The sequence below is a fragment of the Antechinus flavipes genome, chromosome X (genome assembly GCF_016432865.1).
Source record: "Antechinus flavipes isolate AdamAnt ecotype Samford, QLD, Australia chromosome X, AdamAnt_v2, whole genome shotgun sequence".
NCBI classification, from domain to species: Eukaryota; Metazoa; Chordata; class Mammalia; order Dasyuromorphia; family Dasyuridae; genus Antechinus; species Antechinus flavipes.
Window position 1 is genome coordinate 83,134,920 of NC_067404.1, and position 25,983 is coordinate 83,160,902.

The 25,983-nt window shown below is 42.1% G+C and overlaps 1 protein-coding gene across 1 annotated transcript in view; it reads left to right on the forward strand.

The window, feature by feature from the left end:
- The window catches only part of TEX11 (testis expressed 11), a 113,800-nt gene that overhangs the window by 77,442 nt on the left and 10,375 nt on the right, over nt 1-25,983 (forward strand). Inside the window, exons 13-24 of the mRNA XM_051969186.1 lie at nt 2,797-2,899; nt 7,335-7,459; nt 9,962-10,047; nt 10,958-11,017; nt 12,777-12,823; nt 14,400-14,486; nt 16,096-16,166; nt 17,377-17,493; nt 19,750-19,822; nt 20,828-20,977; nt 21,762-21,870; nt 22,631-22,751. Coding sequence (XP_051825146.1) covers nt 2,797-2,899; nt 7,335-7,459; nt 9,962-10,047; nt 10,958-11,017; nt 12,777-12,823; nt 14,400-14,486; nt 16,096-16,166; nt 17,377-17,493; nt 19,750-19,822; nt 20,828-20,977; nt 21,762-21,870; nt 22,631-22,751 — 1,149 coding nt within the window. The remainder of the gene's footprint in view (nt 1-2,796; nt 2,900-7,334; nt 7,460-9,961; nt 10,048-10,957; nt 11,018-12,776; nt 12,824-14,399; nt 14,487-16,095; nt 16,167-17,376; nt 17,494-19,749; nt 19,823-20,827; nt 20,978-21,761; nt 21,871-22,630; nt 22,752-25,983) is intronic.

Sequence of the window (25,983 nt, forward strand, 5' to 3'; positions counted from 1 at the left end):
CCTAGGGGACTGAGGGATGATAAGACCCTCAACAGTAATAGGGAGCTCCGCACAGTGTAGATTCATGCAAAGTAAGAAAACTCTGCCTCATTTCAAACTGTGAACACCCACTTTTTGAGAAAGCCCAAATTTGGCGCACCCACTTTCAGATGCTTTCTGCCAGGTCGGTCATTTTCCTGAGAGTTGGATAAAAATCTCAGAAAAGCTTGGGTAGCCCAAAAGATCTTTCCCCTCTCTAGTAGGCCTGAAAATGAATTGACCTTTTTGCCTAAAAGCAGCCAGCATCTTCCTTTGGCCACTAGGTGGCGATGTAGCTTCTGTTTGCATCTAGTAGTACATCCTATTAGGCCTTTTCTAACCAGTTGGGGATGCTTTTGTGCGGCTCTAGAAGATGGTTGACAGCCATTTTCACACATTCAGCTGTAGAAACAAAGCACAAACTCAAAATTTCCGAAGCCATGAGATGACGGTTTATTTCTGAGTACGTGGTGTAATAATATGGTACAAGTCTTAGGCACTGATCAGCATCAAGTTCGATCTTTATAAAACAGAGCTCTTTTAGTACCTATCTTCCGGGATGGTTGTGAGGACCAAAAGAGTTAATATCTCTCGAATGTGTTTTGTAAACCCATTGTCATTGTTGTGATTACTGTAATGATGTTATCAAATGCTACAGATCCTGGAAGAGACCAAAAGGTCATCCTATCTAAACTCTCCATTTCAAAGATAAAGAAGTTGAGACTTAGAAAAGTTATGTGATTTGCTTGAGATCTCAGAGCAAATGAGTGTCCCCACTGGGTTTGGAACCCAGAGCTCCCCTCTGTAAAGTACTCATCACCTTGTGATCTACTTCTGGTTTTGGACAGATAACAGGAGAGCTTGAAGACACTATCTGTGCCTATTAGGAGTTTCAAGTCTTAGTCTAGAGAAAGGATTTCCTTACAAGAAATAATAAGGGAAGGCTTAAAGATAGTATGTGGAGTACAGACTCTTAAGTCCTGTGAGAATTCAAAGGTCATTATGAGCAGGCAAGAGGCTGAACGCCGGCTTGAAAGATAAATAGAGCCAATGAATGTGAGGAGAATGACAAAAGCACATGCATGAAGGTGAGGATCCGTGAGGCTCCAGAAAGTAAGGCTGCTGCCCCAAATGGAGCAGCGGGGCAAAGACTTCATGGGAGGGAATAGGAGAACTCCTTACTTTTCAGCCTTCTTGGCCTCTGTGATTTAGGACATTGGAAGACTTTAAATAACAGTCTAAAGAATCAGGACTTAAAATGATTGATTGATTAGATAATGAAAATGCTATTTTAGGTAAGTTCCTATGGATTGTAAAGGAGAGAGAGTGAGAGCATAAGGGCTGTCTGAAAAGTTATCTAGGGAAAAGAGGATGAAGATGGTGGCAGTGTGAATGGAAAAGAAAGTACATATAATACTAATAGCTACCAAAGTGCCAGGTACTTTGCAAACCTCATTTTATCCTTGTAGCAATCCTAAGAGGTAGATGCTAGTATTGTCCCCATTTTGCAGTTGAGGAAACTGAGGCAGAAAAAGGTAGCTGCTAGGTATCTGAGGCCAGATTTGCACCTAACTTTTCATTATTTTATTACCTCCTAGCCCAGTGCTCTCTCCACTGCACCACCTAGCTGTATAAAATTAATAGATTTCACAGAATCTAGTATGTGGAGGATGTTTTCAAGACCATTCAAAAATGGTCCAACCTTCTATCAAATATAGACATTGTTTCTACAATATCTCTGACATATCAATGCCCAGCCTCTGTTTGACTATTTCTTGTGAATTGGAGCTAGCCTTGACAGAGTTTGGTGAGTGACTGGAAGTGGTTTTATACCTGGGCCAAGTCACTTAATTTCTCATCTAGAAAGTGAAAATATTGGACTAGATCAGCTCTGACAACTTTCTTCTTCTTTTCCCCAAAGTCTAACATTCAGCAGGAATAGGTAGGGGGGATTCATATGAGACAACTAGTAAATCATCTCCAAAAGGGGCCAGGCTGAGTTCCTGTGCCCTCTGGACACCTGTGTTTCCCTGGCCTCCTTTGAAGTTTGATATTTATTTATTTATTTTGATTTAAAACATTCCTGTCATAGAGACTGATCTGGGTAAGACAGCAGCCACATGGGGCAATCTCGGCACCAGATCACTCCATATGCAACATTTATGCAACACTTTGAGGTTTACAGCATGATTTCCTCACAAGTTTAGGAAGCAGGGAGTACAAAAGGCCTGGCATCCCAAACGAGCCTCCCAAGAGGAGAGAGCATATTTAAAATCCTGTGATTACTAAGTGACAGAATCAGTGCTCACCATCAGCTTTTTAGGTTCTGGCCCCTGTGCATGTTGCCTCTGATTCAGCTAACTAGTTGATGTAGATATCTCAAACTGAGGTGTAACTTTGGGACTGGGGAGTACATTGAGGCATTTACCACTAAGGACGTCTAGCAGTAGAAACAATGTACTAGTAGTTTCCTTCATGACCTTCAAAAAAGCTATTGTAATCCAGCCAAAGTCCAGCCAAGGCTGAGCTCAGAGGACCACCTGAGAAGCCAAAATGGTAGAATTAACTGATGGGCATTCCCAGCATGTTCAGATTCAGTACAAGAGAAGAGGCATCTGGAAAGTGAGGGGAGGAGGGAAGTCAGTGATGTAAAAACATAAAGTGGGATTGATGATGACAAACTTCTTGTGGGTAGCTCAGTGATGTTACTAGTCCTTGGGGCTCTCTTTGCTCAGTTTCAGTTTTGGCAACCAACAGAGCTCATTTCTCTCTTTCTAGGCCTACGAAGCTGTAAAAGAAGCTGAAATATATGATGCCGCCAATATTTTCACACAATTCATTATATTCAAGATCGCAGTCTCCAGAGGCAACACTGACGAGGGTAAGGAAATTTCTCCTGAGCTTAGTGTAGCCAACGGCGCTGGTAATGGTTGTGTTTGTATGGAGGGAGGGAGGTGTGTGGCCATCGAGATGGTTTTTATCACAGAAAGTAAGGGAAGAAAAGAGAGATGAGGGGTTATAGCCTCAAAGAGTATGATCTCTGTCACTAGAGAAGAGAGATGACTATAGATTCCCGATAGAAGTAGCCCCGAAAGTGGAGAGGCAAACTATGGAAAGGAGTAGGGTCAGGAAGCCCTATTAGCAGCTTCTGCTGATGGGGGCAGTATGAGGATGCTATTAAAATAGGGCACTGGGACCTTGAGGAAGTGTGACTTACTTTGGCTACATGCACTTGCCTCTTCACCTCTGTTTGCCTCAGATTCATCATCTGTAAAATACAGAGAATTATAGCACCTACCTTGTAGGGTTGTGTGAATCATGCGAGAGAACATGGAATACGCTTTGAAATCTTCAAACTATGGAAATACGTTATTGTTATTAATATATAAATAATTATTATTGTTATAAGAAATATATGAAGGAAGGGTTGTGCTAAGTGCTTTGTAAGTGGTATTAGCACTTGTTGTTTGGGCTGTGCTCTGAATCCAGAAAGAAACAGGAAGAATGACCCTAGTAAGCTCAATCCTGCCTGGGGGTTGAAATCGCTGTGGGACATTCTGAAGGAGAGTCGTCCTTTTAGTAGTTGCTTTTGTGAACTTCAGGGTTTTATTGGATATGGGATGCTGAAAAAAGAATAGAGTTCTGATTACTGAAACTCCAGGGCCCCCCCCCTACCATTTTATCTCTCTTTCTCTCTCTTTTTTACTCTTTCCTTTTGAACATTCAAGTTAATATTTAACTTTGTAAACACAGTACCATGTTGCTCATTATCTTTCTTTATCCCTCAGTAACCAATGCCAGTTTTTCATGATGGAAGAAAAAATGGTTGCTTTCTCAGCTTTCCTTTCTCCATTGACTATTTTTCATGAGGAGACGACATATACCAATAAACCAAATCTGCATTTGGTTCAGTTTCAATGTTCTAAACTGCCAGATTTTTCCTTTTCTTTCTTTCAAAGATGCGCTGATGGCTTGTACCATCAGTAGAGAGATTGGATCCTTCTTTCTGTTTTTTAAAAATTTTATTCTCAACTTAAACACCCCAAAAGGGAACATTTCCATTTATAGAGCAGCACACAAAAGGAGGGCTGCCTATGAAATTGTAGATCTCTATTTCATACCAATTGTTTTTTGAAAAAATTTATAAAGTAATTCCACCAAAAGTCTCTTTGTCTTTGATTTCTTTTCCAGTTCTCTCTTCCCTTCTGTGCATTTAAAAATATTTCAGTGCCTCTCTTTTTTAGGGGCACCACGATTGCTAATTTTTCCTCTCTCCCCATCCCCTCCCCCATCTCCATTTCTTTTTCCTCTATTAGAATGTTAGCCATACATCATCAAACCAGCTCTTTCCATTTACTCAAACTTTTCTTTCAAGATTTCTCTTGAATCTTGTGTTTGCATCTCATAGTTTCTACTCGATTCTGGTCTTTTTTATCACAAGTGTTTGAAAGCCCTCTTTAAGCAGAAGTTGCTAGGTTTTTTGCAATCCTGACTGGGGTTCCTTGGTATTTGAACTGCTTCTTTCTAGATACTTAGAGTATTTTTTCTTTGTCTTGAGAGCATTGGGTTTTGTCTGTGACATTCCTAGGATTTTTCCTTTGGGGGGTTCCTATCAGGAGATGATAGGTAAGATTCTTTCTATCTTCAATTTGCCCTCTGGTTCTAATAAACCAGTAATTCTTGAAATATTATGTAAATAGAGACGCATTTTCAGTCATGTCCAATGTGGGAATTTGTTTTGCCAGACTATGTAGATAATATATATTGAGAAATTTGGTTTTTATTTTGTTTATTTTTTATTTGCTGAGAGAAGGAGATTGGAAGAGAGAGATTAATGAAAAAACTTGTTTGAAAAATTAACAATTTTTTTAAAAGAAAGACAGCCAGCAATCCAATGTAGATTAAACATGTGCAGTTGGGGCAGCTAGATGGTGCAGTAGATAGAGTACCAGCCCTGACGTCAGGAAAACCTGAGTTCAGATCTGTCCTCAATACTTCCTAGCTGTGTGACCCTGGGCAAGTCACTTAATCCCAATCGCCTCAGGGGGGAAAAATGCAATTCTTCTAAAACATATTTGCATATTTGTCATACTGTACAAGAAAAATCAGATCAAAAGGAAAAAGAATATGAGAAAGAAAAAAAAAAGTGAATGAACAACAACAAAAAAAAGTGAAAATACTGTACTTTGATCCACATTCAGTCTTCATACTTCTCTCTGGATGAGGATGACACTTTCCATCATCAGTATGCTGGAATAATGCAATAATTTTAAAGATATTAACAAAGATACTACACCAAAATATCAGAAAGATTGTAGATTATGACCAGGCTGGATTTATTCCAGGAATGTAGGACTGGTTCGCTATTAGAAAAACATAAGCACAATTGATCATATTAAAAACAAAACCCACAAAAATTATATGATTATTTTAATAGATACAGAAAAAGCTTTTGAGAAAAGATAACATCAATTTATATGAAAAAACACTAGAAAGCAAAGGAATAAATAGAATTATCTTTAAAATGGTGAATATTAGCTATATAAAACTAAGAACAAGCAGAATTAGTAATGGAAATAAGCTAGAAGCTTTTTCTGTAAGATCCAGGGTAAAGCAAGGATGTCTTTCATCACCATTATTATTCAATATTGTACTTGAAATGCTAGCTATAGCAATAAGACAAGGAAAAAGAAATGGAAGGAATAAGTATAGACAAGGAAGAAACAAAACTTGCCTTTTTGCAAAAGATATCCTGGCTTATTTAGAGAACCCTAGAAAGTCAACTAAAAACTTGTTGAAACAATGAACAACTTTAGAAAAGTTGTGGATGAAAAAGTAAACCCACACAAATCATTAGCATTTGTATAAATTGTTTAAAAAAAAAACCCTAAATAGAGAAAGGAAGGGAAATTCCATCTAAAATAACTGTAGACACATAAAATACTTGAGAGTCCACCTGCCAAGACGTAGGAACTATATGAACACAGGTACAAGATACTCTTCACGCAAATAATGACAATCTAAGTAATTGGAGAAATTGTTGGACCAATAAGATTTTGAAGTGATATTGAAGTGGATGTGTGGACACTTCAATATCTTAACTCACTGATGAATTGGATTTAGGTGAGGCCAAATTGCAGTCATCAACTTCACTCCCTCTCCCAGAGTCATCTAGGTTCCAGTGGCAAGACAAAAGGCAGGATGATTGGTGATGACCCAAGATGACCTTGGTGTCTTCACCTGTTTCACCAAGCTCTAAGCACACGGCAGTGCCTGTTGTAGCTACCTTCATGGCTAGGAGAACAAATTTTTCTCATCTTCCCATTTCATCTGGAGAAGTCTTTGCATACTTTGGGGTAGATATTCCCCTCGCTTACCAACTGTCAGTTACTCTTGACCTGGTTTAGCCTATCTGCTGAGATGGTTTTACTGAGGGAGGTGTGGCTACTGCACGTACTACAGTTTCTTAGAGCCACAGGTGAGAATTAGATAAAAGCTGGATAGCGAAAGTAGATGAGCATCCCTAAAAAGGGCCTAAAAAGCCCACATACAAGAGGTGCTAGTCTTCCCTGAATACCCCATATACTCCAATTGGACAAATATTAATCACTGATGGGTAGGCCAAGCCAATATAATAAAAATGGCAATACCATCTGAATTTGGTTATGATTGTGTTGGAATACTATTGTGCTGTAAGAAATTATAAAGGAAATGACTTCAGAAAAACTTAGGAAGACTTGTATGAACTGATGCAGAGTAAAATGAGCAGAACAAGGAAAATAATGCATATAACAATATCATTATAAAAAATAATTAACTGAAAGGCATAATTCTTATGTAACATAATGTGATACAACTTGTGACACAACTCTCAGTAACACAATGATCGACCACAGTTCCAAAAAACTCATGACAAAACATGCTATCCCCCCCCCCCATATAGAGAGCTGAAGAGTGTAGACTGAGGCATATTCTTTCCTCTCCCCTTCCTCTTTCTCGAATATGGCTGACAGGGGAATTTGTTTTGCATGACTATAAATATTTGTAATGGGTTTTCAGGAACTGAAAATAAAATAAAAATTGAATTAAAAAACAAATTTTGAAGGAAACTTATATTTCAGTAATTGAATACTATCAATGATTGAATAACAGTTTTGATACTTGATGATTAAGGCAATTGTGATTTTTGTGCATATGATTTTGTGAAAATGTACTAAATATTTTTAAATGAACCTAGCATATTAGTGTACTTACCATAAAAAGTGTCTTTTGTGTCAAGTCCTTAAATATTTTTATTCTGTTTCCTTATATTTTAGCCTTAGCCGCAGTTGATGCCCTGGAGCAATGTGTGGCAAACTCAATTGCACAAGAAAAAGAACCAAATACCGAAGAAATATCAACTACCGCTTTTCTTAGTCTGGCCGCCCAGTTCGCTTTAGAGGTAATGCATCTATCTGCTTTATTTTTTCTCTTTGAGATTGAAAGAGAAATATTGCAACCATCTTGCAAATCAGTAGCCATTTTTTTTACTGAATTGGTTTTAGGTACAGAGGATTGTGATAGGTGCTGTTAGACACATGAAAAAGGAATAAGACTTGGCTTCTGAATGAACTTAGGAATGCACTCTGTACAAAATGGTGGCACACCCCTTCACTTTCTAGTTCTTTGCCACCACATACAAAAAAGAGCTGCTATAAAGATTTTTGTACATATTGGTCCTTTTCTTCTTTCTTTAATCTCTTAAGGGTTGAAACCTAGCAGCAGGATCACTAAGTCAAAGGATATGCTCAGTCTGGTAATTTTGGGGCCATAGATCCCCCAAGTTTTCCAGAATGGAAACCAGTCCACAGCTCTACTGTCAGTGCATCAATACACTCATTTTCTTCTAGCATTTGCCATTTTCTTCTCTTGTCAGCTTTGCTAGTCTGAGGATTGGGAGATGGTCTTCAGAGTTGGTTTATGTTGCATTTTGCTAATGGCAACTTGGACCTTTTTTCTTTTTCTTCACATGGATATCGATAACTTGGATTTCTTCCCTTAAGACCTACTACTTCATGGTTTTTGACCAATTATTGATTGGGGAAATACTATCTTTTGAAGAAATTCCAAGTTGAAATACAACTGTCTGTCATGTAGCTCAGTTGGGGACTCAATTGCTGCCATCATTCTCTACATAGTAGTTTAGTCTGAGATCCTTGGTAAGCTTGTTCAGCTCCTTTAACAGTCAGATCTAGGAAGCACAAATGCCTGTAACCCTCTGCTTCTGACTCCTTCCCCTTCTAGGAAGGGAGAGAACAAGGTTACGTAGACTTGGGCCATTAATGCCACCTTAGGCCAGGGCACTGTTACTCCATATGTTCCTCCCATTCGACCTGCTGAACTATATTTTTGCTCCCAGCTGTGTGTATGTATGTATGTATTCTTCCTTCCTTTAACCAGTTCAGAAGAGAGTGAGGTTCAAGTGTCAGTCACCCCCTCCATTCCCTTTTTGTTTCTTATAGAAGTCTATTTGGGCACCTTAATTATGAGATCATTTCCCCTAATTTTCCCTAACCTTTCCCCACTTGCCACCCCAGTGCATTCCTACATCAATTGCCACCAGAAGTTCTCTTGACTCTTGGCTCTGCCCCTAACCTACTCCAATCCATCACTTCCTTACTGAAATATCATTAACAAGTCCCTGTTTTTTAGAGAAACCAATCTAAATCCTTTAGCCGGGCATTCGAGGCCTTCCACAATCTGGTCTTTGCCTGTTTCTCAAGCTTCACTTCCTAACCTTAGTTCTGCACACAGTCTGCTTTTTATCTCACATCCCAAATGCACCATGAATATTTTTCTGTGTCTGCTCATTTTTTCCACCCTATCCTACATCCTTCCTTAAATCCCACCCTTTTTTCCAAGTTTGGGCTTCCTTGCTTACTTACTCTAGCCTTCTTCTAAACTTAGCAACAATTCAGTTCAAAAACGTACAATTCAACAAAGCTCTTGTCACTGAAATAGTTTACAATTAGATGGCACTTTCTGATTACAAAGTACCTCATGTATATTAACATATTTGATTTTCATGACATTTTTATATATTTAGTGCAAATAATATTATTCCAATTTTACAGATGAAGAAACTGAGGCTGTAAGACTAAATAACTTTCCCAGGGTCCCTCAGCCAAGCAGTGGCAGCATTAGCTCTCAAATTGAGGTGCCCAGTCAGGGAGTAGCCCAGTACTGTTTTAGCATCTGCTATATGCTACCATGTATTGCTGTTTAAGTCACTTCCCTGGCACCTTGCACATAGTAGGTGTTCGATAAATGTCTCACCAGCATCTAAAGAGTTGATAAGAAAATGTACGTGGGTCTAGGAAAAGGTCAGTACTGAATGTGCTCATACGTCAGACATGTGTGCCAGGGAGGAGGAAGAACTGCAGGTAATTCTGTGATTAGGAGCTGAATAGCAGAGAGCTTTTAAAGAAAAGGTTAGAGGTTTATAATTGATGCAGCAAGCAAAGGGGAGCCAGAAGAAGTGGGAATAGGACTGATTCCGGGAAAGACTGATTTTTTGAGGGGGCAAAAGAGACCCAGAAAGGCTGTAATAATTTAAATGAGCTGAATGAAAGCTGGATGAGCCATCCTCAGGAAATTGAGCAGACACACATAAAAGAACCAGTGGAGAGGCCATTTGTTTGTTCCTGAGGATGGCTTTGCAAATGGCATTTCAAGTTTTGCTAAGGACAGAGGTTGCAGTCGGGTATTCAGACCTGTTCTTTTCAGGGTAGTGAATTGAGGATTTGTCTTCCCATCTTTTAGTGGTGTTCTTATAAAAATGCAGAATCCATGTATTCTTATTATCCTCTTTTCTCAAGGAAGAGGAACCTAGACTATGGAAACATTGTTCAGGTTTGTGAGAGTCCATTTTTAACATTTGAAAATACGTGTGTCATCTTTTCAGAACGGGCAGCAAGAAGTAGCCATTAGAGCTCTGGAGTACTTGGCTCAATATTCGGAAGACCTGCAACAAGTACTTATTGCTTTTAAGTAAGTCGTCAGCCTAAGGAGAAAGTAAGAACGAGAATTTTGTTCTGTCATACTTTGTGAACTTTGCTGATGGAAATCATTAAGCCAGGTGGCATGGTTCTTCCTCATGCTAAGGAGAAATCCAATTGCTCCAAGAGAGAAGGAAAAATCAGGTGGTGCCGGTTCTGCCCTCAGGATGGAGAATTTTAGCTTGCTCTAAGGCTCGGGGGGGGGGGGGGGGGGGGGGAAGAGCTTTGACTCCTAATTGGGTCAGCGAAAGGGGAGCTAGAGGCCAAGATTGTCTCAGAGCCATGATCTGGCATCTGCTGGCCAGGAAAGGGCTGGATACAGAAAGCATAACCCATCCTCTACTGAATCGCTTTTCTCCCAGTGACTTGAGGCAGCTCTTTTAAAGAAAATCCTCAAGTAATCACTAATAGGTACACATAGGAATCTAGTTCTTTGCTTCCATTTTTCTCATTTGGCTCTCACGACAAGCTTAGAGGGTCTGGGCGAGATGCTGGGGATATTAGCCTGTTTTAGATGTGAAGAGATGAGGTGACTGGATCCTTAGGTTTAGGAACCCTTAGGGGTTCCTCCCCCCTCCCAGCACAGTATAGTTTGTATAGCCCACAACCTCCACCTGGAAGGAAGCCAGAGGCATTTTTTCTGGCCTCCTGCCTTAAACGATGGCTTCTAGGGAAGCTGCCGATTTCATAATCTTGGGAAGCTGTCCAGCAGCCAAACCTCCATTACCTCCTTCAACAATTCATTATCGTTGGGGCTAGCAATGCCATGGGCCAACTTTTCTTAGCCTTCCAGGTCATTTCTGTGTCGGGGTACCCGAGGGCAGTAGTGGCAAGGCTAGAAGCACTGTGGGATTTGGTTGTTGTGAGTACCACATCCTTTGTTTTGTATTTTTTTTGTACAGATGTTTGATTCGTCTTGTTATTTCACAAATCTCTCACGTCGTCGACTTAGAAGAAAATAGGTAAGGAAATGTTATGTAAGTCCCTATGGTAGAGTCTGGACACTTCAGAGTTGCAGAGGATACCCATAATCCTTCTAGAGGAGGGGGTCCCTTCTTGGTCCTGAGTCTTGCCTACGAGTAGCCAGTCTGCTGTTTCTGTCCAGTTTCTGGGCTATCAGCCAATACAGAGGTTGCTGTACTCAGCATCTCTGTTAAGAATTGAGCATTTGAGGGGAGAATTGGGTATCCGTGTTTTCATTCAGAGAATCCTCTACCTCTACAAAATGTAAAGGAAAAAAAAAATCTCTTCAGACTTTTGCTGAGGGACGATCTCCTGAAAAAAATGACTAGTTTAGCTCAGCCTGCCAGCTCCCCAATAGTTGTGAATTCTCCTATTGGTGAAGAACTTTGGGCCTGCTTCCTCCTCCTGCCCTCCTTGTTTTAAACCCCAGAATCTTCTGTCTCCTAGCAGACTTGCATACTAGCTTGCACATGCAGGTATCCATAATCTGAGTATGAGCTAAGTTGGCAGACAGACCTTAGTGTCAGCTCTAGGCAGAAACCTTTAGCATCAGACATAAAAGGGGTGCTTTGAAGGCTATTCGGTTGGCCTGGCCTTGTAAGTCAGGTCTCAGTCAGACAACTGCTCTGTTTGTGTACTGGGAGATGGGGGAAGGAAAAGGCCAAATCCTAGATTTTTGAAAAGTGCTCTCGTAATACTTTGAAAATTCCTAGACCAATGCGAAGTAGGTTTGAATGGTATTGACTAATTAATGTTTCCATTTAGAGCTACTTTAATGGATAAATCAGACTTATTTGTAACGAGCCAACCTAATACAGTCGAGAGAATGCTACTAACCTAGAAGTGAGAGAGGGCCTAAGTTCTGGGCCCAGGAATGAGCCCTGTGACCTTTAAAGTCTCCTCCTCTCTCTGAAGCACAATTTTCTCATCTCTACAGAGAGAGATTTGTAGTAGAGGATCTCAAAGGATACTTCTGGTTCTCAAACCAAAGGCTTCTAGGATTTTAATTCAGAGTATCTGTCTACATATTAACTTTGAATTTATAAATGTGTTTTAAAAGTTTGCTTTCAAGTAATTCAAATCTCCTCCTTGAAAGCCTATTTACAAGCCCATTCATCATTTATATTGTACCCCTTACAACAAGAAAGGGTAAATGAGGATCACAAAAACTTGGAATAGATAGAGACCTTGGTCTCAGACCTCTTCTTTGGCACCTCTAGCTAGGTAACCCATGTAAACATGGGCAAACCAATTAGCCTCTCTGAACCTCAGCTGTGGAAACCAAAAAATGGAGGTAAGTGACTCTAGTCACCCTTCCTCACAGCATGGTAGTAAGACTCTAAGGAGAAGCTGGAGAGCATAAAGTGAACATGGAAAAAGCCCAGGATATAAATTAAATGTAAAGATGAGAAGAATTAAATCATCATCATAATGATAAACTCTGGGAGAGCATTGCCTAAAGGGTGTGTGAATAATAAGAATAGAGACATTTTGTACCTGAATGGTACTTTAGTTTTATAAAGTACTCTCCCATCCCTTTTCTCCTTTGATCTTCACAATGCCTCTGGGAAGTCAGCAGGGTTGGAATGATCCCATTTTACAAATGAGTAAACCGAGGCTCAGAGAAAGCAGTGCAGCTTCCAAGTCAGACTCTTTGACTCAAGGTCCAGCATTCTCTTCATCTCAGGGATTTTTTCATTTGTCCTCAGAGCATCCTGAGACAGATATGTGCTCATGTGTTTCCCTTAATCTTTCCAGTTACAGGAATGAGGAAATGAGCAGACTTTTGTTTTGGGTGAAAACAGGTAAGCTCTGCTTGCTTCTTTGTAGTCCAGCTAATGCTTTGGTATGACCCTAGGAAGGCCTTGAAGTGCTTCGAGGAGCCTGTCGATTTCAATGTGAAGCCCGCATTCATTTTTCCTCCAGTAGCCACCCTTGGATTCTGTGCTCCTTTCTCTCAAGTAACCTTCACGCATAAGTATTTGGTGCAAGATTGTAATAGACAAACTTCTGCTCCTGCTGGGTCCCCCTTGCCCTTGAGCTCTGACTTTGAATGATGTTCTTCCCAAGGCTATCCAAGATTATGCACCTTGGAAGATCCAGGATACTGCCTTCCTCTCTCTTGCAACACACCAGAAAGGCAGTGTAGTGTAGTGGAGAGAGAGCCTGGGGGACCCAGGATCAATGTCTATGTCAGTGTGTGACACAACCTGGCTGTGTGATCCTGCTCAAGTCACATAACTTTTCAATGTCCTAGGCAATTCTCTAAGACAAAGTTGCTGCCACCAACAGTGTTTTAGTGGGCCTGTTTTCCCTCACTTTTTCAACAATTTTCATTTTTCTTTCTGGTCCACTTCTTTCTGATCATTCTCTCCCTTCCCACTTAACAGTATTTTACTTTTCCAATTACATGTAAACATAGTTTTCAAATTCATTTTTTAATTTTTTTTATTTTAAATAGTATTTTATTTTTCCAAATACACACAAAGATAGTTTTCAACATTCACCTTTGCAAAACCTTGTGTTCCCAGTTTTTCTTCCTCTCTCCTCCACAGCCCCCTCTCCAAGATAGCAAGCAATCCAATATAGGTGCAAGTCTTCTGAACATATTATTCAGTTTTGTAAGATTCTGATTTCCAAATTTTTTTCTCCCTCCTACCGTTTCCTCCTCCTTCCCCAAGACAACATGCATTCTGATAGAGATATATAATAATTTTAAATCTCTTTCCATATTGGTCATTTTGTGAAAGAAAAATCAGAACTAAGGGGAAAAACCATGAGAAAGAAAAACCAGAAAAAGTGAAAATCCTATGCTTTGATCTGCAACTCAGTTTCCATAGTTCTTTCTCTGTATGTGGATGGCATTTTCCATCCCAAGTCGTTTGGAATTGTCTTGTGATCATTCTTTTTTTTCTGTTTGTTTCTTTACTCTAATGTTTATGTCCTTATCTCAGTAGTACCTTAGGAAATTTACTAGCTCTGTAGCCAATGACAAGTTCTTTAATCTTTCAGAGTTAAAACTTAATGGAGCCAATACTATCTTGTTATCTCATACAATCATGGTGATGATTCGATGAGATCACTATCTCATATCATATCACATGCTTAAAGTGTGACAGAGATGCCAGGTTGTTATATCAGATGGCATTAATGAGTGTGGTCTTCCCAAAGGTGAATAGACTCTCCAAAGTTTGATCTTCCTGATTTTGAGAGCTAAGTATAATGCCTTTTCTCATCTTAAATTATTTTGGGGGTGCACGCAGGTCCCAAGGCTGAAATTTCCAAAAGAAAATTCAAGGGAAGCTAGTTTTTGAGAAGAATTAATAATTCTCTTTAAGCACCGGTACAGAGCTTTGATACCATATTCTCTCTTTGATGCAGCTTATGGGAAAGTTGCTTCGCCGGTAGCAAAAGAGAAACTGACTTTGGAAGTGTGGACTAACGAAGTACAGTGGTTTCGAAAAATCGGTAAGAGGCGAGTTCACTGATGACAGAGTTGCTGATCGATTCTTCCCTCTCTTTCAGATTTCTCTTTCCATGCTTTGTCTCATCTTGCCCATTAGCCTTCAAATGTCAATAACCACCACACACCAATTCTTGTGGAGGCAGTTGCCAGGGTGATGAGCGAGCAAGGGAGCACAGAAATGTCACTACCCCAGCGGGTTCTGTTTGACCCTTGCTGCCTTAATGGCCAAAGTGCTAATTTAGCTCAGGGAGAAAATGGATGAAATGAAGCACTTCAGCTTGAGAAAAGAATGTCCACATTCTGATTGTCAAGAACTTAATGCTCTTGACCTTAGGAAAATGGGAAAAGTCATTTTTCAGTCCCCAAGAACCTTTCTCCTTTGGCTGAATTTTAATTTTGCTATTCCAGAGATGTTGCCCAAATCGAGTATTGTTTTGCTCGAGCCTCACTTTTTTCAACTGAATTTAACTTCTTCTGTTCCTTCTAGTTCATAGGCTCAGAGAATGTCAGAATTGAAAGGGATCTCAGAAATCATTATTCCCAAGGTGTCAAACATGTGGCCCCCAAGGGGCTGCATGCACTCCACAACACTCCTGAGGAAGGCCTTAACCAGATTCAAACATCAAAAGGGGAAATGTTTTATAAAATAAAGGAAAATGAGATAAAATATAACATTACATTTGAAAACTTAAGTTCAATATGTAGACATACAAATTAGTGGGCCCCATTTCTTTTGATTAAAGTCTCGTGCCCTCAAATAAGGGAAGAAATTGAGAAGACCCAGAGAGGAAAAGGAGACATGGTTGAGGTCACAAAATAAATGTTGTATAATGAGTGTAATAACCACTGAGGCCCATGAGGACTTGAGGCCCATGGTTTGAGTCCTACTTTTGCTATAGCCTATCTGGACCTCAGTTTCTTCCTTCACAAAATGAGGGGATTGGACTTGATCTCTCAGGGCCCTTCTAGCTCCACTATTCTACCTACACATATATGAAGTCTTCCTTTAATGCAATTGGCCTACTGTGTAGGTACCCCTGGGAACTTAAAGAGCTTGCCTTCAGAGTCCCAGTTCTAGCCGCTCCACTTGGGCCCATCTAGTGCCAAGGGATTGGTCCAGCCCCATTTGTTGAGGCCCACCACTGGGCTGTATACAAGGTGATTATCTTTGTAGCCCTAGCAGCTCTCTCACCAAAATCTAAGTCTAATGGCAGAGTCAGGATTCTGAAATCCCAAGCCAGTGCAGATAAGGAACCCTTAGGAAATCTCCTGGGAGCATGTCATAGATCATCTTTGATAATGTGTGTGTCTCATGTGGGATCTCCACCTCAAATTATTATCCCAGTTGGCCTGCAGGCTAGAGTTTGGGTCCTGGAACTCTCAGTTGTCTCTGAGAGACAGTAAGTTATGGCCTCTCTATGCAGAGAAACATGTTAAACTTAGGATTCCACATTTTTCTTAGCACTCAAGGGAATAGTAAGAACTTCTAAGGACTCACCTGAGTCCCCTGACTACACAATATAGCAGGATAGATTTTACAGTGAATAAACTGAAAGGTAGAGATGATGCTCCAAAGGTTTTCATCTGTTACTCTGGTGTTTTTACTTTAAGCCTGGAACTTGGCAATGCAATGCGAGAAGTGCTTGGACATCATGCGCGACTTCTTCCTGCTGTCATTCGAAGTACGGTTCTTCTGATGGGGATCTAAAAACAGGGCTGTGCTAAAGGGGTGGCCTAGAGCCAGATGCTAAGTATAAAATGTCAGAATTGAAGATTGGCTCAGAGCCAAGGGACCTTCAAATGTCTGTAAACAGGGCTGGATTTAAAAGGAGTGGGCACTCCTGGGGTGTAGTATGAGTGATAGAGAGGAATCCCCCCACCCCACCCCAGCCTTCCCCAGAGAATATAGGCCTTTCTTCCTGCAAGCTCCATGGCCATGTCATGTCTGCTCTGCTTTAATATATCCTGGAAAGTAACAATTGGAAAGTCTTTAAATTCTACCCTCTTAATTTACAGAGTAGGAAATGGAGGCCCAGAAAGAGCCATAGAGAGTGAAAGGGGCTTGAAATTCTGCCGAATATAATGCTGGAGATCCTAGAGGAACTACCAGTCATTAATGGTTAGGACTAGTTGGTTTCAGAATGTGGGCCTGGCTCTTCCACTTCCCTTGTGGTTCCCCCTTTGGGCCTCAGTTTTTTTCCGTCAGATGGACCCAATGATTTCAGTGGGGGTGGTACTTGAGATTTGCACATGGCTTCAGATTGTACAGGTTTTGGGTGGTTTGCTTTTCCCCAGTGAGAGTCCAGGAAGTGTTCCTCATTCCAAGTGAAGGACAAAATCTTCTCCAATTTGTTGTCCTCTTGGTACAGACTAGAGAATTCAGTGGTGTAGGAAACTCCCAGTGTGGTAAGGCCCTCTATCAATGCAGTTCATCAACTTACCTGAAGGTTTTAGTCTCTAGACCCCCAACAGGTTAAGGTCGAGGACCAGCCAGCTAGTATGTGTCAGAGATGGAACTTAAAGCCTTCTGCCCCTTGTCCTGGACTGCCTCTGAGCAAACTCATTTCAGTTTTCTTTCATACCAAGGACTCTGCTTGTCATAAGGAAATTATTTGGAAATTATAACAGAAAGTGAGGAGAAAAAGCACTTGTTAAATGAACTCTAGGGCAGAAGGCAGTTCTTGCTGCTGGTAGAATAGGATCCCCTAAGGAAGGTGTTGCAGACCCCGCAAAATCAGGATGAAATGAAAACCCAAGCCCCGATAATACAAAGAATGCTTATCCACGGGATAAACTATGGTGTCCAAATGGGCTGTGACTGATTTGCTTTCTAATTTTTTTGGTCCAGCAGAGTTTTCACCATTCACTCGTGTTTTGCTTATTTCTTCTCAGTTATCCCAACTATGTCCCTCTGAAAAAGCAGTTTTAGTTTCTCAAAAAACATGTTTGCTGATGGCGGCTGCCGCGGATTTAGAACTAGGCAGGAACGCTACAGATGCTTCCCAAAAGGTAATATGACAAAAAGGAGCGTTCATTGTCCAGCTAGAAAGAAAAGATTGAAGCAATGGGAATGGGATTGTTTCTCTCAAGTGGTTTCCCTTCCTTTGATCTGGTGCTTGCTTCACTTCCAGCTTGCCTTCCATTCAGCTCTGCTTTCACTCCCATCTTGTTCCCAGAGGCCTTCGGTGACCCTGCTTGGCCTGATTTTTAAAACAGCTCCTAAGTTCCTGTATCACCTGGTCTTGGGCATCTCTGTCCCCTTGGAACACTCTGTGCTGTCTCTTTGGAGGGGATATTTTATCTCTGTGGGTCTCTATCTATGACTACCTCCACGTTTTTTACCCAAATCCTTTGCTGTTTTTCTTTTCGTATTCTTTCTTTGGGAGATTTCATCCACTTTGGCAATTTTGACAATGTCTCAAAGGAAGTGACTCGTAGCTTGACTTGCCTCAGTAAGAAATCCACTTGATTGAATCGAGCTTGCATTCTCAATCCAGCACTACATGTCATTCTGACATCTCCTAAAAATGTCATTAACTCAAGCTAAGTATGAATGAGAGAGCACCGATCTGGGCCTGAATCCTCCTTTCAGAGTCCATATTCTTATGCCTTGGGAACAAGAGAGCATCTCATTCTCTCAGATGCTAACTTGTGAGGGTCAGCCTTGGTGCTTCACTTCTTTCTCCTGTTATAAGCCAATTATGACCATTTGGCTTCCTCTGATATTTTTCAGATCTGGACTTTCCTTTCCAGTCTCATCTTACTTGGGCCTTTGGTTACCTGTCTCCAAGACAAACTCTCCTTTTGCTTCTCTTCTGTCTCTTAAGTGCAAAATTTTATGCTTCCTTGTTCCCAAGATCCAGAACAGCTAGAATGCTGGTTCTAGAGTAGGAATGAACCTTTGAGAACTTCTAACAGCCTTCTCATTTTTGCAGATGAGAAAACTGAGTTTCTGAGTGGTTAAGTGGCTGACCCAAGGTCACACAGGTAGTGAACAATTAATTGAGCTAGATTATCTACCATCATATTTCTTTTACCCTCCTTTACTTTTTTCGGACCTTTTTCTCTGTGAAGCCTGTGTATCCCCAAAGTCTTAGGGCAGTTTGAAATATTCTGCCTTAAGACTTTGGGGGCACCCAGACTGACACAATTGTGCTTTTTGACCATTTCTATCTTTGACCGTCTCCAAAAACATTTAGAAATTGAGGGAGTGAGGATCTGCTCTTGGGATTTCAGCGAAAAGGCATTATCTACAGAATACTTTTCTTGTGAGCTGAGTATTATTGTCCCCATTTTATAAGTGATGAAGCCTCAATTGAGAGAAGTGATATGGCTTTATAGGCGAAAAGTAGCAGAGCCAGAATTCAAACTAGTCATCCCTGTCAGCGGGGTTATAGGCTTTCCCTTTTTTTCATAGGTTCTGTTGGAGAAATAGTCCCGAGGTTGTTACTGAGGGCTGTGCCTCAGTGCAATGGGCAAAAATGGGGAAAAGAAGCAGATTCTTGAGAAAACTCCCAAGACTGGCCATTCTAGTTTCTGCTACCTGTATTTTTCCATACTCTTTCCCCCTCCCTCATGCCTTTCCTTATCTTTCCCTGAAACTTAAATAAAATTGTACTCCTTTTCTTTGAGCTTTCTTGCCTTTGAATAGGGTTCTAGGTAGGCAATCGAGAATATTCTGCTTCCTTTATTCTTCTTAGTCCAGGCTCTACCACACCTGGGGCTTAGATCACAATGTTCTGGGGGTCTCTGCTGAGACCTTGCCAAGTTCTGGTGTGCTTGGAGGCCTCCCCCCTCCCCCAATGTGTTCCTTGTTCTCTGAGGCTGTTCTCAGCTGAGCAGAGATGACTAAAGGCTGCTGCTAGGTTGCAGTCATCATGTCCCAATTGTTTTCCCCCTTATGTGTAGGTGGGCAGAGGAGAAGGGCAGGAGGAGATCTAGGGGCATCTTTTATATAATCTCTATCCTGGTAACTTAGTCTTATTTCTCGGACTCACCAGATGGTGTTATGATTCACCGAAGACATTGATATGCCCCCAGGTTTCTTGCTGAGCTTTCCTCCTTTTTCCAGGGGTATTAGGACTATGACCTCTATCAGGAGGCCTCTGTGGTTTTAGAAATGGAGGTAAACTCAGCTCCCATTCGATTGGCCCATGAAAATGTTTGGTTTTCAAAACTGCTCTTTGACAAATTGTTGTGAGATGTGTTGACAAGTAGTTGAGAAATCCCTTGTTCTAACTTAATGCTGTCCTTTTTGCTACATAGGCTGAAATGCTGACTCATGCAATTGAACACGTACACGGTTGCAGAGAAATTGTGAACATCCTGAAACAAATAGGTACGATGGGAGCTGGGAATTTGGAAAGAAAATGATGTAGTTTCTTGAGAACTGCCACTTCTACCCAGTAATCCCACTATCAAGTCCATTTCCCAAGATGATCAGGGAAAAAGGAAAAGAACTTGCATATTCTAAAATGTTTATAGCAGCTCCCTTTGTGGTGGCAAAAAGAATTGGATGTCGAGGGGGTGCCCATCAATCGGACAATGGTTGAATAAGTTGTGGTATATGATTGAGATGTAAGAAATGAAGAGCAGGTTGCTTTTAGAAAAAACTGCAAAGAGTTGCATAAAATAAGTGAAATGAGCAGGACCAAGATAACGTCATATACGGTAGCAGCAATAAAGTCAATCTTTGTCTGCGAATGACCAAGTTATTTAGAATAATAGATCATTCAAGTCAGCTACAAAGAACCCGTGAAGGCTCTCCTATCGTGGAGATTCTAATAATGTAACCTGAACTTTGTAGTCACTCAACAAGAGAGAGGGGAGAGGTGTCTCGCTGTTGGCGATTCTTAGTGTCAGAAGGTTACCACGGGACAAACACATACAAGGGGGCCCTCCCTGAGGCCCACACAAGCACAGTGACAAGTGGCCACCTCCCCTTTACTGAAACCACCTTGGGAGAGAGAGAGCTGTTATCCCATGAGGCCGTTGGTTCAAATTTTGAACAAACTCGTGATTGTTGGGCAGTCCCGTGTGCTGAAATCTGACCCGGGATCTGACTCTTCTCTGCCTAAAAACATACATGGGCAACCTCCAACCTAAAATGGCATTGACTTCAAAAAGTGTGGGTGCTGCTAGTGAATATGGCCAGTGTTGACGTGATCTGGGGATTGAAAGATTGGGGGGGGGGCGGTGTGTAGGGGGGGCCTAGAATAACCTTTTGAGTTGTAAATGAAATTTCTTTTCTTCCTCCTGCAAAGTTCCCTAGATGAGAGCTTAGACCAGGAGAGAATAATGGGCTGTAATCACCTAGTGGCTGCCTTTTTTACCTCTTCCTCAGGAGACAATGCCAAAGATCCAACTGAGAATTTGCTTCTCCTTTATGAGATTGAAGCCAAAGCCAAACTGAATGATGCAAGTCTCCCTTCCGTCCTGGACTCCATGTGGGAGATGCCTCATTTAGAGACCAAAATACTAGAAACAATTGCATGTAAGGATTCTATTTACTTTGCCTTTGCTAACTGGGGGAGGAGTGGCCATTTCAGAGCCGAGCTTTTAGCCTTGCTTTCTGGGTTGTTATTTCATTGTTTTTGTTGTTTTTTTCCATCGTTACTTCCTTAAAACCCTGCCTTCCCCACAGTAGAACCTTTCTTCTGACAAAGAAGCTTTTGGTTGCCCCAGCAACTATATGTGTGTGATATTGTGGGCCCACCTCTCTGGAGAGCATGAAAAGCATGTCTGATTAGGAGGCCCCTGGGAAAAATCTTGCCATTGATCCCGGATCCGGAGATGGTTCTCTTGATCGGGCCTCAGTTAATGCAGCATCTGTCTGTCTTTGCAACCTTTTCTTTCTCCATTTTGGGATCCCACTGCCCACTCCAAAGCTCCTTGTTAATCTGCCTCCTTGTTAGTAGAACCCTCTTCAAGTAAGCTCCATGTTTTTGCTTCATTTGTAAGAACCCAGTAGAGGCTTGTGCACGTGCGCGCGCACACACACGTGCATAATAAAAGTCATCAGTGAATATCAAATGTATTGAAGATAGATTCTAGACCACAGCCTGGGATCTCTGGCCTAGAGAAGGAAGAAGTGAGCTCCAAAAGCACTTGTGGGTTTGTCATTGTAGAAAATGAGTTTGCTTGATTTCAAACCATCTTGATCAAAGTATGATCTCCATGGCCTGTAGTAGGTGTGTGACAGACTCTGCTGTGGCTGATGCTCAGAAAATGTTGCTGTCTTTACTGAGAACTTCCCCTCTTCTCCTTTGTTTTTAAAGCTGTGGTAATGGAGCCTCCGGCCCACTATCCCGAAATTGCGAAAAAGACCTTGAAAAAGGCCATATCTATCTATCTGCAAGGAACGACCATCAATACTATGAAGTACAGGTGAGGGAGTGCTTGGACACCTATGTAGCCAGGCCAGGTTGGCACATGGGGCCGAGATCACTGAAAACAATAGCAGACAGAAAGAGCACCAGAAAACACAGGGCCTGCCCTCTGCATGTCTCTCATTAGAAGAGAGGCTGAGAAACCCTGCCCCCCCAGATGGCTCAAAGATTTTCTGAGGGCAGGAGAGGGCTTGTTACTGCCTAGCACCTCCCCCTCCCCCAATTCCTATATCTTTCCCCACCCTTCAAGGAGTCTGCTCCCTTTCTTAGGGCCCTTTCCAGGTGCCAAGGGAATGAGGAAGGACAGCTACTCTGTGTATGTTAATAGAATATGCAATGGGCCTGTGTGTTTTGTCAAGGAGCAGTTGAGTACCCTGCAGGGCTACGGTTCTTCTGTACAGTTCTTCATGTACAGACATGGGGAAATGAGATTTTGCAGAAGAAACTATACTATCTTATTACAGTCTCCCTGTCTAAGAATACCAGAGAGAGTACTCTCCAGGAAAAGCTGCCCAGCTAAGATCCCACATTTTGTTGCCTGATTGAGAAATAAAAGCGTATCTAAAATAAAATGACCACTATTGCCACAGCTTTGGAAATGGTGACAAGCAGGATGAGGCAGTCATCCCTTCAGGCGTGTGCACCTAGTCCCCGGGATAGTTGTGGAGAGCTCTTCTAAACTCACACCTGGGCTTGGGATTCTGGGCATCTTTTATTTCATCGGACCTCTAAACAACATTCTCTTTTTTAATTGCCAGCAAATGTCTGCACAGTTTCATTAATCTTTCACTACCAGACGAAGTATTGGAACCAGATATGCACATCTTGGAAGAAATCTGGAGTTTCTTCGAAGATGCTCTTAATGTGATCAGTCGCTCAGTAAGTCGGGCTAAGAAACGTACTTCAAGAGTGGGTATTGGACATGGACCCAGGTTCCTGCCTTCTGCTTAGTGTGTTTCAGGGTAGATATGGTCTAATGACCTTGTGTCACACGGATGTAATGTGAGTGGTGCAGGTCAAAAGCCAGTCTCCATTACAGCTCTTGCTGGGGCTGTGAGGGGCTTTGCTAGAGCTTTGGGGATTCCTTGGAGAAGGGCTACTTGCCATTGTCCACCCCCTTAAATGAATTGTCCGTGAATATGACAATATGAAAAGCCACCGATTTCCAGCTTCCAAATGGCCTCGAGCAGGGTGGCAGCAGTGAGAACCCAGTAGTAGAAAAAATCAGCATGGTTTTATGATTTTCTCCATAGTTATTCTCACCATAGTTACTTCCCCTCTTATCCTCATGGTGTTGAGTAATCTAAGGCTGAGCCTTGGCAGGGAAAGATTAATAATAGGATCAGGGGGCAAGGAGAGAAGAGGACACTGTAGAGCTGAGCCGATTCACCAAGGGGTCAAGATGGTGAAGGGAGGAGGGTGTAGCCAGAGCAGCAGTGACAGATCTGGGAAAAAGCTGAGGGGATGAAGGTCTTGGTAAGGAAGAAGAAGAGGGCTAGAGGTTGCAAGGAAGAAGGAGAGGTAGAATGAACGACAACAGGTTGCACAGATAAGGGATGAGCTTAGGGGTGCTGCATTTGTGGGCGATGAAAACATTAAGAGTATGGCCATCCCTGTGTGTAACTGAGGTGGGTGAGGCAGCTGAGAACCTGGGAAGGTGAGGTGTTTGAGGGAACATCAGTGTGGAGATGGAAATCTCTTGGTCTAAAGGCAAGAGTTAAAGAGGAGAGGCTGTGAGCCAGGCCCTGAACTCATTGAGGAGAGAAGGGAAGTGCTCTGGTGGTCTGGAGACAATAGCTACCAGGTAGGGCAGTAGAGGGAAAATAAGAGTGGCCATAGGGAACAGGGAGGATTCCAACTTGCCTTGCCCAGTGAGTCAGGGGTGATGGGTACAACTACAACCAGGTCTGGGAGGCGAGGCCAGGGAAGCTGGGCCATTGGGGGAGCTGGGGGTGGAGGTAGGAGGAGTGGGAGATGAAAAGGTTTAAGATGAAAGCAAGTTTGTTGCCTACAGAGCTGGTACCCTAGAGGGCACAGTGGAAGAGGGCGGGCACTAAAAATTTAGATTTGTTTTACTTGGCTCTGGGCAGAAGAGCTCTGACTAATTGGTATGAGCTCAAGGGAGATAAATTTTAGCTCTAGACTTGAGGACAAACTTCCTAACAATTTGAGCAGCACAGAAATGAGAGTCTAGCTGGAGGCCTCCAGGCAGAGCTTGGTTAACAACTTGGCAAGGACGCGCATTGTAGTGGGAATAGTGAAGGCTTAGGAGGGTACAGCCTGTTGAAGTAAGCCTAGTTGGAAGATCTTTTTTTTTTCTCACCTCCAATGCCTCCTGGCTGGGATGGGACAGTACTTCTTGGAAGCCAGAAGCCATTGTTTATTAGATTTCCTCCTCCAAAGACCTTTCTTGGTACTAAGGGGAAGGGGAAATGAACCAGCTTAGAGAATCTTCTCTTCCAGTCTCCCTAGTTCATCCAGGAGACTGAGAAACAACCCATTCCTGTCTGGAGGAAAGGCTTTCTGCAGCAGAGCTCGGGGTCCTTAGAACCAGGCAGGAGCAGAGCAAAAGAAGTGGCTTCCTGCTCCTCACCTCTACTAGTTTGGGGCTGTGGTCTGCTTTGATAGGTGAATCAAAGACCTTGGCTGGGAGCAGATTAGCTGTAAAGATTGGTCTTTCCTGCCTGAGCTCAATGGCCTGTCTACAATTACCTGTGAACCAGTCCAGATGTGAGGTTTGGTACAAGTTGGCATTGACCTGTGTGACCTTAAACACATCACTTAACCTTTCCAAGCCTTGGGGTTGCCCTTGATATCCACTAAAGTCCTTTTGAAGCCAGAATCTATGATCCTGTGATTCTGTGCCCAATACAAATTGGGTCTTGCTGGGAATCTCCTGGCATCTGGGGAATGATGGTTTCTCTAATTGGTCCTTAGTAATTTGACTAGTAACTTAAGCACCTTGGGAGAATTTGACAAGTTCCCTTTGGGAAGAAGAAGAGTCCATTTCTAATCTCTGAGTCTCTCCTCTGGACCTCCTAACATGTTTATATAGTAATGCAAATTGCCTTAAGCCTGAACCCTGTTGCCCCCCTTCTCCAGTAAGGAGGGGAGGAGAGGGGGGGGAGAAGAAGGAAGGGAAAGGAAGAGAGAAAAGGGGAGGTCTTGCAGGGTTGCATTTCTTTCCCCCTAAAAGAGCCCAACCCCATTTCTGGTTCTCAGTTTTCCAGAGAGAGGAAATATTGAGTGAAAAGAACCTTCGGGAGGAACTCCTGTCCGAGCCTGAATGCTTGCTAATTTCTTTCTGATCTAGTGTCCGGCTCCCGCTGCTTGTCTCCCAAAACATAATTGGACAAGTTAACTTTTCAGGCAGAGATTAATTTGCTAGTTGGGTTATTTCTCTGGTGTAGCTTATTTTCCCTATTTAAGGGATGAGCTATTCTGGTTACTGATGTGACTTTTCTCATGTCCTGTTTGTTGAGGTTGCAGGTTGTTTTGTTCACAAGAACATCTTGTACATATTCGTTTTCTCTAGTTACCATTCGTTCTTTATTGATCAAATGACCTTTATCAAGCACCTCTATCCACTGGCATATTCTGGCTGTTAGAGAAAGTAAATGTGACTAGAAGCTCTGCTCCATCCTCCAGTCCCACCCGTCCCCCCATCCCAGGGGCTAATTGTCTTCAAGAAAGCTGCTGAGTGGTGCAGAAGCCGGTACCAGAATCTCATAGGTTGTCCTAGTCCAACTCGGTTTGACATAGGCAGGAAGAAGGAACAGTCTTTGCTTTAGAGGAAGGTTTGGGCAGCTCTGAAGGTAGGGAAAAGCTTCTAAACTATGACACGAGATCTCAGAGCTACCAAGACCACTTGTAGAAAGAGGTAGAGTCCATAATTTGGGACATCTGTCCTAGGCGGCTCTTGGCCAGGTATGAAGCTGATAGAATCAGTTTTTCATTGACTTTTTGTCATCTCTATGATCCTCAACCATGTCACTCAACCTCTGCTATTGGGTACAAGATTTCCTTGTATGTTGAGCCTTTTTTTCACCTTCTTGCATTCACTGAAACCCAACTGCAATCTCCCATGGAATTCTTACCTTCTTTTTCTCTC